General features: G+C 35.1%; 1 protein-coding gene across 1 annotated transcript; it reads right to left on the bottom strand.

Moving 5' to 3' along the window:
- Positions 1-563: 563 nt before the first annotated feature.
- Positions 564-1,499, bottom strand: LOC104849736 (olfactory receptor 4F15-like). Its single transcript, XM_010606263.1, has one exon. It carries the CDS (start codon positions 1,497-1,499, stop codon positions 564-566), a length of 936 nt encoding a protein of 311 aa, XP_010604565.1.
- Between the last annotated feature and the right edge of the window lie 10,664 nt (positions 1,500-12,163).

The raw sequence follows: 12,163 nt of genomic DNA, 5'->3' as shown, positions 1-12,163 counted from the left end.
TCAGAATCTGCATTGTCTCCTACAAGCTCACAGTAGACTGGCCTCCCAAGTAGATCTATTAACAAAAGTGGGTTTCCTGTCTAGGAATCATATCCCCACTGATGTTTCAAAAATTATCTTCATAATAAACCATCAAGGAACAAATTTTGACTCAGGTTTATGTGGAGGGAGCCTGATCTAAGTAACTAAGTAGTGCTGCTAAGCTCTATGTATATAACCATTCATTATGATGATATCTGACATTCAGCAGAGCAAGTTTGCAATTTATTTGCAGTCTTTGGGAAGCATAAGAAATGCTATTATATCTTTTCTTAATGTCAAATTAACTCAAATCAAATTATAAAATATCATTTGTACTTATTGTTGCTCTGTTGAAAAAAACTGTCACAGTGGATTCTCTTTTCCCATGTTAATAGACAAAAAATGCTACAGAAGAAGAGTAGAAATATGTTCAGAGAGGTAAATGCCATATTCAGTTAGGCATGATAAATTGGAGGTGCCTCAGTAGAGATCAATAATGGGAACATTGATGTACAATTTTAGAGACCCCAAAATACATCTGGTCAGCAAAATCTATCATAATGAATCCGTTTGCTCAGTCTTTGTATAGCTATCAATATGTCTTTGTTCCTTAGTGTATAGATGACAGGATTCAAGGCAGGGGTGATTGCAAAGTCCACAATAAACAGGTATTTATCAATTGGTGATGTGGGGAAAGGCCACACATAGAGAAACATGCATGGAGTGAAAAAAAGAAAAACCACAGTGATATGAGCTGACAAAGTGACAAATGCCTTGGATAAGTCTCCTGAAGAATGTTTCCAGACTGTGATCAAAATGAAGACATAGGAAAGCAGAAGCAGGAAGAAGGTGCCTACGATTATAAAGCCACTATTGGCAGCAACAATGAACTCAAACTTGGTTCCATCTGTGCACGCAAGTTGAATGATCCTGGGGAAATCACAGTAAAAGCTATCTATTTTATTAGGGCCACAAAAAGGCAAGTTTATAACAAAAGAAAATTGAGACATAGCATGGACCACTCCTACTACCCATCCAAGGGCTATGAATGAAACACACCTTCTAGGGCTCATGATGTTCAAGTAGTGAAGAGGCTTACAGATTGCGATGTACCTGTCAAATGCCATGGCTATGAGCAACACCAACTCCATTCCTCCCATGATGTGGATGAAGCATATCTGTGTCATACAGCCTTGGAAAGAAATTGCATTGTGTTCACTTAAGAGGTCTATGATCATTTTGGGAACCGTGACTGAGGAAAACCCCATGTCATTCAAGGAGAGGTTAGCCAGCAGAAAGTACATAGGAGAATGTAAGTTAGAATCGGCAATTACCAAGAAGACAATGAAGAGATTTCCCAGGATTATCCCTAGATACATCAAGGAGAATGTCAATATGAGAAAAACTTTAGTTTCCCAAGAAGTAGAGAGTCCTAGAAACACAAATTCAGATACTGTGGAGCTATTTAGTTTATCCATTCACTGAACAAATGAGATACTTTCAAATTTCCTGTGAAAAGAAAAGGATGAAAAGTCAGAATTAGTCACAGTAAGGTGTATTTCTCATTTGTGCTATTTCTTTTTCTAAGGGTTGCAAAGCTCAGAGTTGAAAAACCACTGAATCGTCTAACATAAAAGTAAACAAGCAAAGAAAACATTTATGCTGAGGGGAATTATTATATAAAACTAATAGGAAAATGATAAAATAGATGGATACTAATACGTTACCTTCCTTCTTACTCCATGACTAGATATTTTGGTTTGTTTTGCTTCTCAAGGATTTATAAATATTTTCTCTGACCTCTTGTCTTATTGGTGTAGCAGCCCAATAATCTCAGGTATAGTATTCCTTAATGTTCCTGGACTATGTTAAGGTTTTCTTGTGATAAATATTTTATTTCATTGGTAAACAATAGGCAATTTTAGATGAAAAATTTCTTTTTATCCATTTCAGCTCTTGTGTAAGCTTACTTTCTGAGTGCATAATTTGTCATGGAGGTGAAGTAATGACTGAGATTATTCCGTTTTCTCATGACATATTATCATAGGTCAATACATGACATCAGTATTTAATAACATGGATATAAATAAGAGCAGTCATAGTAAGTAAACATTTGTTTCTGAAAAATGACAGCATTAATAGATAACTTTTATTATGTGCTTCCTGCAGTCAGAAGGTAGTAAACTATCTCTTGAAACTGCACAAAATTCCACATGAAGATACTGTTGAATTATCCCCATTATATAAATGAAGAAACTGAGTCTTAGTGGGATGACGTGTGTGAGCCAGGATTTATAACTTACTGGACACCGGACATATTCCTGACCAAGGCTCTGTGTTGTTAAGGAGAGCTCCTTCCTCTACATTTGGAATTTATGCAAAAATCCTCCAAGCAAATGTGCTTTAACTTTTCCATCCCTTTACCTATCCACATAATAAACTTCCTTTATTAATGGGAAACCTCTGAATTTTGGATCACATCTGACTACCCTTTTCTCTATCATGAATTTTCTTTATTTGCAGTTGAATACCTTTTTCTCATTCAGTAGTCAAAACAAAGATGCCTTATTTATAGAAACTTTAGATTCCTGAAAATGTATATAACTTTCAGCCTTCAGCCCTCATTATCCTTTATTTCCCCACAGGATTGAACTCTATGAAGGCCTTGCTTCTGTAATTCCTCCTGTGCTCTTCTTGGCTTTATAAAGGTACTACCTTGCCACCCCTTGACAGCAAAAATTTTATTTGTTTATACTCTGAGCTAAAGTCTCTCAAGAAGATTTTTGAAGGAAGCAGCCTTCTCTGAGATCAGAAGCACCCCATATGGTGTTTCTAAACAAATTGTGACAATCTCATTTTCCATAAGTTTGATTGAGTCCAATGAGTTCATTGAGCTTCAGTGAAATAGAAGTGAATTAACATTTTTAAACTTGATACTAAAAAGTCTTTCCTAAATTGGCTCCAAATTAAAAAAACTAGACTCCATTTCACACGATTTCCCAAGCAGCGAACCTGTCATTGATGCGGGGCTGGGTGCCAGAGCTTCTCAGGCTCAGTGGACAGAGTGGGAAGTGTCCACTCACCCCAGAGGGAAAGGGGATAACAGATATGAAATCTCATTTAACTACGACAGAGCAAGTCTATGTCATCAAACTATACTGAAAGCAAATAGAGAAAAGAAAATATGTATTTGTAGTACCTATTTACCTTGAGTTTTTCTGATTTTGAGAAAACTAAGACAAAAAAGATTTCTAAAATAAAACACGTTGTTATTCAAACAGAAAAGAGACAGAAATGTAAATGGCCAGGGTAGAAAAAGAAATTCATATTTACATTGCAGTCATTCCAAAATCTGTTATGTTTGCCATTAGTTTAGCATGTGCTTTGCTCTCCTAATGTAAATGACTAAATTTTTATTCAATTACTAGTTTCATCCAATGGAGTAAGCAAAAATTCAAAATAATTAGAAAACACTGGGCAAATTCAACGGTCTGTCGCAACCACTATTTTTTTAAAATTCATTGTTTATTGGCACATTCTATGTAAACAATATGATGACATTCATAATTGCGAATTTGTACCTTTACATGATATATCTTGGGTTTTATTTTTGCCCATTCCCCTGTCCTTCCTTCTACCCTTTCATCCCTTCCTAATTACAAAGACTTTTTTTCCCACTTTCTCCTTCTCTCATATTTATTTCTTTTCCTTCCCCTATCCCTCCTACTTCACCTTCTCCTTTGGGTCTTATCCTCTAAATGAAATAAATAGACACACAGGTGTAAATACCAAATAGTTTCACTGGTGGGAGAAACTGAAAGTGTAAATAAAGATCAAGGGCCGGGGATTTAGCTCAGTGATTCCGAAGGATCTAAATGTAGAATAGATAATGTGAAATAGAAAAACAACCATTATTCTTGAAGCTGAGGATCTGGGAAATTGTAAGATTGTAGGGTATTATTTTTATTAATACTTAAAAATTTTTGTAGGTGTTCAGAAGTCTCAAGAGATCTTTTAGAAAGAGAAAAGCGTATGATTATTTCAGCAAGTGTATCAACTAAAGAATCCTTCTGAAGTTTAATCAGAGCTTGTGACATACTTACCCACAGGAATCACCTCTGAAACTAAGTCCTTTTTGGTTGATGAAGTTTACTTTAGATTCTACCTTAAGTCTGAAATAAAGTCCAGTTTGTTTTCTGCAGTGATGCACTTAATTGAAAATGTATCCTCCTCAGTGTGGAATACTCAGCAGAGTAGGCTTAGGGCAAAGAACCTGTTCAACTGTATGTTTTAAATAGAGGCAAGAGTTGGAAATACTTTCCCTACCATTTTCCTGGGGGACTTATTAGCCACCAACTTTCTGTAAATTTAGTTCTCAAGTGATAATGAACATTTGTCAAAGCTAGATTCATATTGTACTAGTACGATACAATAAAAATATTAAACATGACCAAGTGATCAAATGTTTCTTTTTGTTTAGTGTATATAATAGTCTTTCTTTCTTTTGTATCTAGTGTGTCGTACAACTGAACCAATTTGTGAGTTCTAGTTCGAAGAAAGTTAAATAAGTTATGCAGATGGGTATCGACAGCTCAACATTGGCAGGTTGTCGCTGTGCTCAGTGCTCAGAAGTTAGGTTTATTCTTGAACATCTGCCTCTTGTCAGTCAGAGGAGTATTTGGGTCTAATCATTCTACATGCTTCCTTCATTAGAGCTCTGAGCAGTAATACCCGTAATGTGAAACCATATGACAGGCGTGTGACTGAGTGATGGGAAGATAATTGGAGGATACTTTCAAATGTACTACCATGTTAAAGAAATAATATATGAATACAGTCTAGTTAACATTCGCATAGGTCAGTAAATGGATTTGTAGCAAATATTCCTGAGTGGGTCCTTTACTTCTACTCCCCTACTTTTTAAAATTAAATTTATTGGTACCTTTTAGGTATACAATGTAACAACTTTCATCATTGGAAAATTGTACCTTTACATAATCTATCTTGGTTCTTATTTTTTTTCCTCTTTCCCTGCTCTCTCTTCAACCTCTCCACCACTTCCTGTTTACAAAGACTTTGTTTAAAGTTTTTCATTTTCTTATATTAATTCCATTTCCTTTTTTTCTTTTGCCAATCTCCCCATTTCCCTTTCCCCTTTGGATCTTTTCTTCCTATTTCACAATAGCTATTATTATACCTTTTGATCCATATTTACACTTTCCATTTCTCACACCAGAAACACTATTTGGTATTTACACATGTCCTAATTTTTAAATTTAAGAGTATCATCTCAAAGTGCATCCATTTAGCTACAAATGTTTCTTATTTCTCATTTTTTTAAATTGCTACTGGGGATCAAACTTGGGTCCATGTGCTTGCAAGGCAGGCAGCGGCACCACTGAGCTAAATCCCCAGCACTGATTTCTCATTCTTTATGGCTGAGTAGTACTCCACTTTGCTTTTTAAAAAAATACATTTTCTTTATACAGTCTCCAAATTGGACTGCTTCAAAGACTTAGATATTGCAAATTGTGCTACTATGAACATGGGTTCACATATATTGCTGTGGTATGATTCTTTAAAATCTTTTGGGAAGATACTGAGTAGGGAAATAGATGGGTGAAAGTGAACCTCTAATCCTAGAGGTGTCTCCACACTAATTTCCACAGTGGTTGTACCAGTCTACACTCCCACTAACAATCTAGAAGGAAGGGTTCCTTTTCTCCCACAGCCTCCCCAGCATTTGTTATTTGTTGATTTATTGATAGCAGCCATTCTTTATGAAGTGAGGGGGAATTTCAGCATTATTTTCCTTGAATCTCTAAATTACCAGTGATATTGAACATGTTTTCATATATTTGCTATTTCTGCATCTTTGTCTGAGAAATGTCTGTTCATTTCAGATACGCATTTTTGGATTGGGTCTTTAAATTTGGGAGGTTTGATTTTTTAAATCGTTATTAAATTTATTGGTATATTTTTGGTATACGATACAGTTATATTCATCATTGTATCTTGCACCTTTACATGACTTGGTTCTTATCTTTACCCATTTCCCAGCCCACCTTTCACCCCCTGCACCCCTCCCTATTTACAAAGACTTTGTTTCCATTTTTTTCTTTTCTCATATTTTTCCCCTTTTTACCTTTACTCCTCCCACTTCCTCTACTCTTTTAGACCTTTTCTTCCTATTACACAATATCAATTATACATTTTGATCCTTATTTACACTTTTAGTTTTTCACACCAGAGAAATTATTCGGCATTTCCATATGTGTGACTTGTTAATTTTACTTAAGTGTATGACCTCAATGTGCATCCCTTAGCTACAAATATCTCTAGTTTTTCATTCTTTATGCCTGAGTAGTACTCCATTTTATAAGAAAAACACATCTTCTTTATCCAGTCTCCAGTTGATGGGTAATTGCACTGTTTCCAATTTTTTTAAGTTCCTTATTTATTCTAGATAGTAGACCTTTGTGGAATAGCTGGCAATTTTTTTTTCTGCATTGTGAGTTGTCTCTTCACTCTGATGGTGGTTTCTCTTGCTGTGCAGAAGCTTTTAAATGAAATGAGATCCCATTTGTTGATTCTTTGTGCTAGTTCATGAACAACTGACGTTTTGTTTATAAAAATCTCTTCCTACGCTGTCTTCAAGAGTTCTACTTAACCTCTCTTTCAGCTGGTTTAGTATTTCTGTTTTAATATTTAGATCTTTCTTCTTTTTTTTTTCTTTTATTGAATGTATTGGTATATTTTAGGTGTACAGTACAGTTACATTCATTATTGGGATCTTGTACCTTTACATGACAGGTGGTCTTGGTTTTCATTTAATATTTAGATCTTTGATCCATTTTGATTTTAGTTTAGTGCATGGTGAGAGATATAGGTTTAGTTTTAATTTTTGACAAGTTGAAACCCCGTTTTTCCAGCACCAGCCTATCTTTTCTCCAGTGAGGGTATTTGACTCCTTTGTCAAAGATAAGGTGGTTGAGTGTGTCTGGAGTTGTTTTTGCATTTTCTAGAGTGTTTCACGGATCTTCAGGTCTGTTTCTTTGCCAGTACCATGCTATTTATAACACAGTGGTTTTGTAGTATAGTTTCGAGTTGGGAACTGTGATACCCCCTGCTTTGCCTTTGTTGCCTAGAATTGATTTTGCTATTCTAGGTCACTTCTTGTTCCCAATAAATTTTGGGATTGCTCAAGTTCTGTGAAGTGTGCTGCTAGTGCGCTGCTGGGATTGCAACTGGGATTGCACTGAATGTATATGGCAGTTTTGGAAGTGTGGCCATTTTCTCTGTATTGGTTCATCCTATCTAGGAACAAGGGCTGCCCATTTTTTTAATATCCTTTTTAATATCCTTATTTTTTTAATATCTCTTTCTTCAGAGTGCTATAGTTTTCAGATAGAGTTCTTTGATTACTTTTATTTTGTTGATTCCTAGATATTCCTTTTTTTTGGGATGCTATTGCGAATGGAGTTGCTTCTACATTTTTTCTTTGTCTGTTGCTCTTTATGTCTGCCTGTTGTCCTTTCTTTCCATCTGTTGTTGATGTACAGGAAGGCTATTGATTTTTATGTGTTGACCTTGTATGCCGTTACTCTGCTGAATATGATTATTAAGTCTAGAAGACTTTTGGTGGAGTTCTTGGATCTTCTATATAAAATATCATATCATCTGAAAATAGTAAGTTTAATTTTTAGTTTCCTATCTCTATTCCTTTTATTTCTTTCTCTTGCATAATTGCTTTGGCTAATACTTTCTAAACTATATTGAACAACAGTAGTGATAGTGGAATCCTTGTTTTATTCCTGAATTTAGCATGAAGCATTTCAGTTTTTGACCATTTAATATGTTATTGGCTGTTGGTTTTACACAGATGGCTTTTATCAGGTTGAGATAGAGACTGTCTATTACAATTTTCTATAGTTTTTTTCTAAAATCATGAATGGGTGCTGAATTTTGTTGAATGGTTTTTCTGCATCTATTGAGATGGTCATATGGTTTTTGTTCTTGGGTGTAATTATATAGTCTATTACATTTATTGATTTGCTGGTGTTGAACCATCTCTTCATCCCTGGGATGAATCCCACTCATATGAGCTTCTTGATGATCTTCTGCACTCTTCGTGCCAGTATATTTTAAAGGATTTTCATATTTTTGTTCATTAGTAAGAGTGGCCTAAAAAAAAGTTCTCATTTTTGATTGGGTCTTTCTCTGTTTTCTGGATTAAGGTTGATTGTTGCTTCCAGGAATGAATTTGGGAGTATTGCTTCCCTTTCAATTTCGTTGAAGAGTTTGAACTATAGTGGCAATTGTTTTTCTCTAAATGACTTGTGGAATTCAACAGTGAATCCATTAGGATCCAGTCTTTTCTTAGTTGGTAAGTTTTTATTTATGTTCTCCATTTCATTGATTGATTTTGGGTTGTTTAGAATATTTAGGTCTTCATTCAACTTGGGTAATTTCTATACATCTGGGAATCAGTACATTTCTTCTGTGTTTTCCGTCTTATTTGTATATCATTTTTCAGAGTAGGTACTGATGGTCCTCTGGATTTTGGCTGGATCCACTGTAATTTCATTCTTTTCTTGCCTAATTGCATGGATTTGGGCTTTTTCTTTAAATTTTTATAAGGTTTCCTAAGGGTTTGTCAATTTTGTTTATTCTTTCAAAGAAGCAACTCTTTGCTTCATTGATTTTTTTGTATCTCTCTCTTAGGTTCCATTGCATTGATTTCTTCTGTGCTTTTTAAATTTTTTTCCCTTGTTTGAAGTTTGAGTTTGTCCTGTTCCTCTTTTTTCTAGCTTGAGTTCAGCATCAGGTTGTTTACTTGAGTTCAATCTGTTTTCCTAATATGAACATAAGTGCTGTGAATTTCCCTTATAATACTGCTTTCACTGTGTCCCATAGATTCTGATATGTTGTATTGGCATTGTCATTCAATTGTAGAAACCATCTGATTTCTTCTTTAATTTCACAGTGACCCATTGGTTGTTTAGAAGCATATGTTCAATTTCTATGTGTTTATGAAATTCTCGTGGTTTCTTTTTCTATCGATTTCAAATTTCATCACATATGGTCAGATAATATTTCAGGGCTAATTGCAATTTTTTTGTACTTACATAAACACGTTGTATGAGCAAATATGTGGTCTATTTTGGAGAATGAACTGTGTGCATCCAAGAAGAATGTTTATTATGATTTTGTTGGTTGGAATACTCTGTAAACATGTATTAAATTCGTTTGTTCAAGAGTTTGGTTGAATTCTAATATTTTCTCATTTGTTTTTTGTCTAGTTGATCTATCTATTTTTGAAAGTGGTGTATTGATGTCCCCCATTATTATTGTATTAGTGCTTATTTGATTTTTCATGTCTATTAATATTTGTTTTATGTAGTTTGGTGCACTAGTATTCAGTACATATATATTTATGATTTTCATCTTTTCGTCTTGGATTGTTCCCCTTAAAAGGAAGCAGTGACCTTCTTTGTGTTGATTTGAAATGCATTTGATCTGGAAAGAGGATAGCTACTCCTGCTTTTCTCAGGTTCCTATTGCAAGGGATATTGTTTTCTACCCTTTAACTTTCAGTTTATTAGTTTCTTTTTGAATTAAGTGTGTTCCTTGAATGCAGCATATTGTTGGATCTTGGTTTCTTGACTCATTCGACCAGTCTATTTCTTTTGATTGGTGAATTGAGACCATTAATATTGATGATTATAACTGATATGTATTGACTTATCCTTGTCATTACCTTTTCCTGTTATTGGATTATTCCCCTTTGCATTCTGATGGATTCATTCTGCTTGGCTTTATGGGGTTGGGTTGTGACCTTCATAGTCTTTTCCTAGGATATTGTTTAAAATTTTTTGGAGTGCTGGTTTGGTATTCATGAAGTTCCTCAGGTGTTCTTTGTCATGAAAGTATCTTATTTCTCCATCCATTTTGAAAGATAGTTTTGCAGGGTACATCAGTCTGGGTGGGAGTTTATTTTCTTTTAAGGTTTGAAATACTTCACTCCAGACTCTTCTTGACTTGAAGATTTGTGTTGAGAAGCCTGCTGTGAGTCTGATAGGCTTTCCTTTGTATGTGATTTTTTTTTCTCTAACTGCTTGTGTTTGGTTCTTTTGGTTTCTGGAATCTTATCTATTATATGCCTAGGTATATATATTTTTTTTAATTACAGCTAGTTGGTCTTATATGCCTCACTTATCTGTATGTCAAATTCTTTTCCCCTGCTTGGGAAAGTTTTCTGCCATTACTTCTGTGAACAGTTTTTTATATCATTTGTGCTATCTCCTGTTTCTTCATTGACTCTTCATTGATTGATTTCTCATGGTTCCTTACTATTTTAAAGAAAATTTTCATTGCCTGGCCACTAATTGCAATCCTGTCTCCTATATCTGATATTCTGTCCTCACATTGGCATATTCTGTGGCATAAACTTTCAGTGGAGTTTTTAATCTGCATGATATCTGTTTACATCTGTTGTATGGATTCCATTTGTTTCCTATGTGGAGATTCCATCATGTTCATGTTCCTGAGCTCCTCTATTTTTTATTTTTAATCTTTGTTTGCTCTAGAGTTATTAATCATGTCTTTTTTTTTGGTTTTGTTTTGTTTTGAGACAGGGCCTCACTATGTAGTTGAAACTGACCTGGACCTCACTATGTAGCCCAGATTGGTCTCAAACTCACAGTGATCCTCCTGCCTCAGCCTCCCAAGGGCTGGGATTACAGGCATGTGCCACCATGCCTGGCTTCATGTCTTTCACTATGGACACAATCTCTGTTGTTATCTGAGAAATTATTTCTGATTTTGTTTTTTCCAGATCCTCTCGTTGCCAGTTTGGGAAGTGTCAGATTGTTCAATCTTGTTGCCCCTGGGGATTGCCTTAGGTGATCTGGAAGCCTGGTTTTGAGACTTGTTTTCATGTCTTCTCATTTCATCAGATACATTCTGGTGTGCCTCTGTTGAGGCAACTCTGCTTGCCCAGTGGGCTTCACTTCTCACCAAGCCTCAGAGATGCCTTTTCTCTGCTGTTCACCACTGCACCGATTCCTGGGTTCAGAATGGCAGCCATCTGGATCCCTGCGCAGTGCTATTGTCCACATGGAGTTCCTGCTGGGGTCTGTGAGTACTTACCAATGGTATCTGGGTGAGTCTGTGCAAAAGCTTTTTAATAAGATGAGATCCCTATTGTTGATATTTTATAGTATTTCCCATGCAAACAGGTTTTTATCCATAAAATCTTTGCCTAAACCTATGTCTTCAAGGGTTGTACCTATTCTGTCTTCCTACAGATTTAGTTTTTCTGATTTAACATTTGCATCTTTGATCCATTTTTACTTTAGTTTAGTGAAGGTAGAGAGACATGGAGCTAGTTTGAGTCTTTGGCAGGTGGAAAGCCAGGTTTTTTAACAGTAAGTATTAAAGAAACTTTCTTCTAATGAACCTTTTTGGTCTCTATGTTGAAAATAAGGTGACTGAGTGTGTTTGAAGATATTTCTGCATCTTCTATTCTTTTGTATAGATCTTTGGGTCTTTTTTTTGTCAGTATTATGCTGTTTTATCACAGCATAATTTCAAATCAGAGATTATGATGCCCTATGCTATGCCTTTGTTGCCTAAAATTGATTTTACTATTCTAGGTCTCATCTGGTTCCAACTGAATTTTAATAATATTTTCTCTATTTTTGTGAGGTATGTTATTGGTATTTTGATTGGGATTGCAGTAAATCTGTGTAAACAGTTTTGGAAGTATGGGCATTTTTACTATGTCGTTTCTTCCTTCCCATGAGCAAGAGATATCTTTCCATTTTCTGATATCCTATATGACCTCCTTTTTTTGAGTACTGTAGTTTTCAATGTAAATTTCTTTTACTTGCTTTGTTAGGTTGATTCCTAAGTATTTCTTTTTTTTCACGCTATTGTGAGAGGCATATTTCCTCAGTTTTTCTCTCAGTAAGTTTAGTATTTGTGTACAGGAATCCTTTTGATATTTGAGTGTTGACTTTGTACCCAGCTACTTGACTGCATTTGGTTATATATAGAGCATCTTATCCACTAATAATAGTAGTTTAACTTGTACCTTTCCTATCTTTGTCTGTTGTATTTCTTTCTCTTGTCTAATTGC

This window comes from Fukomys damarensis, unplaced genomic scaffold (assembly GCF_012274545.1).
Source record: "Fukomys damarensis isolate Sample0158 unplaced genomic scaffold, DMR_v1.0_HiC HiC_scaffold_17, whole genome shotgun sequence".
Taxonomy (NCBI): Eukaryota; Metazoa; Chordata; class Mammalia; order Rodentia; family Bathyergidae; genus Fukomys; species Fukomys damarensis.
This window is presented reverse-complemented; position numbering and strand designations above follow the sequence as displayed.

What these genes read in the sequence shown, in the direction of transcription:
- LOC104849736 (XM_010606263.1), bottom strand. Translation starts at nt 1,499, where the DNA reads ATGGATAAACTAAATAGCTCCACAGTATCTGAATTTGTGTTTCTAGGA.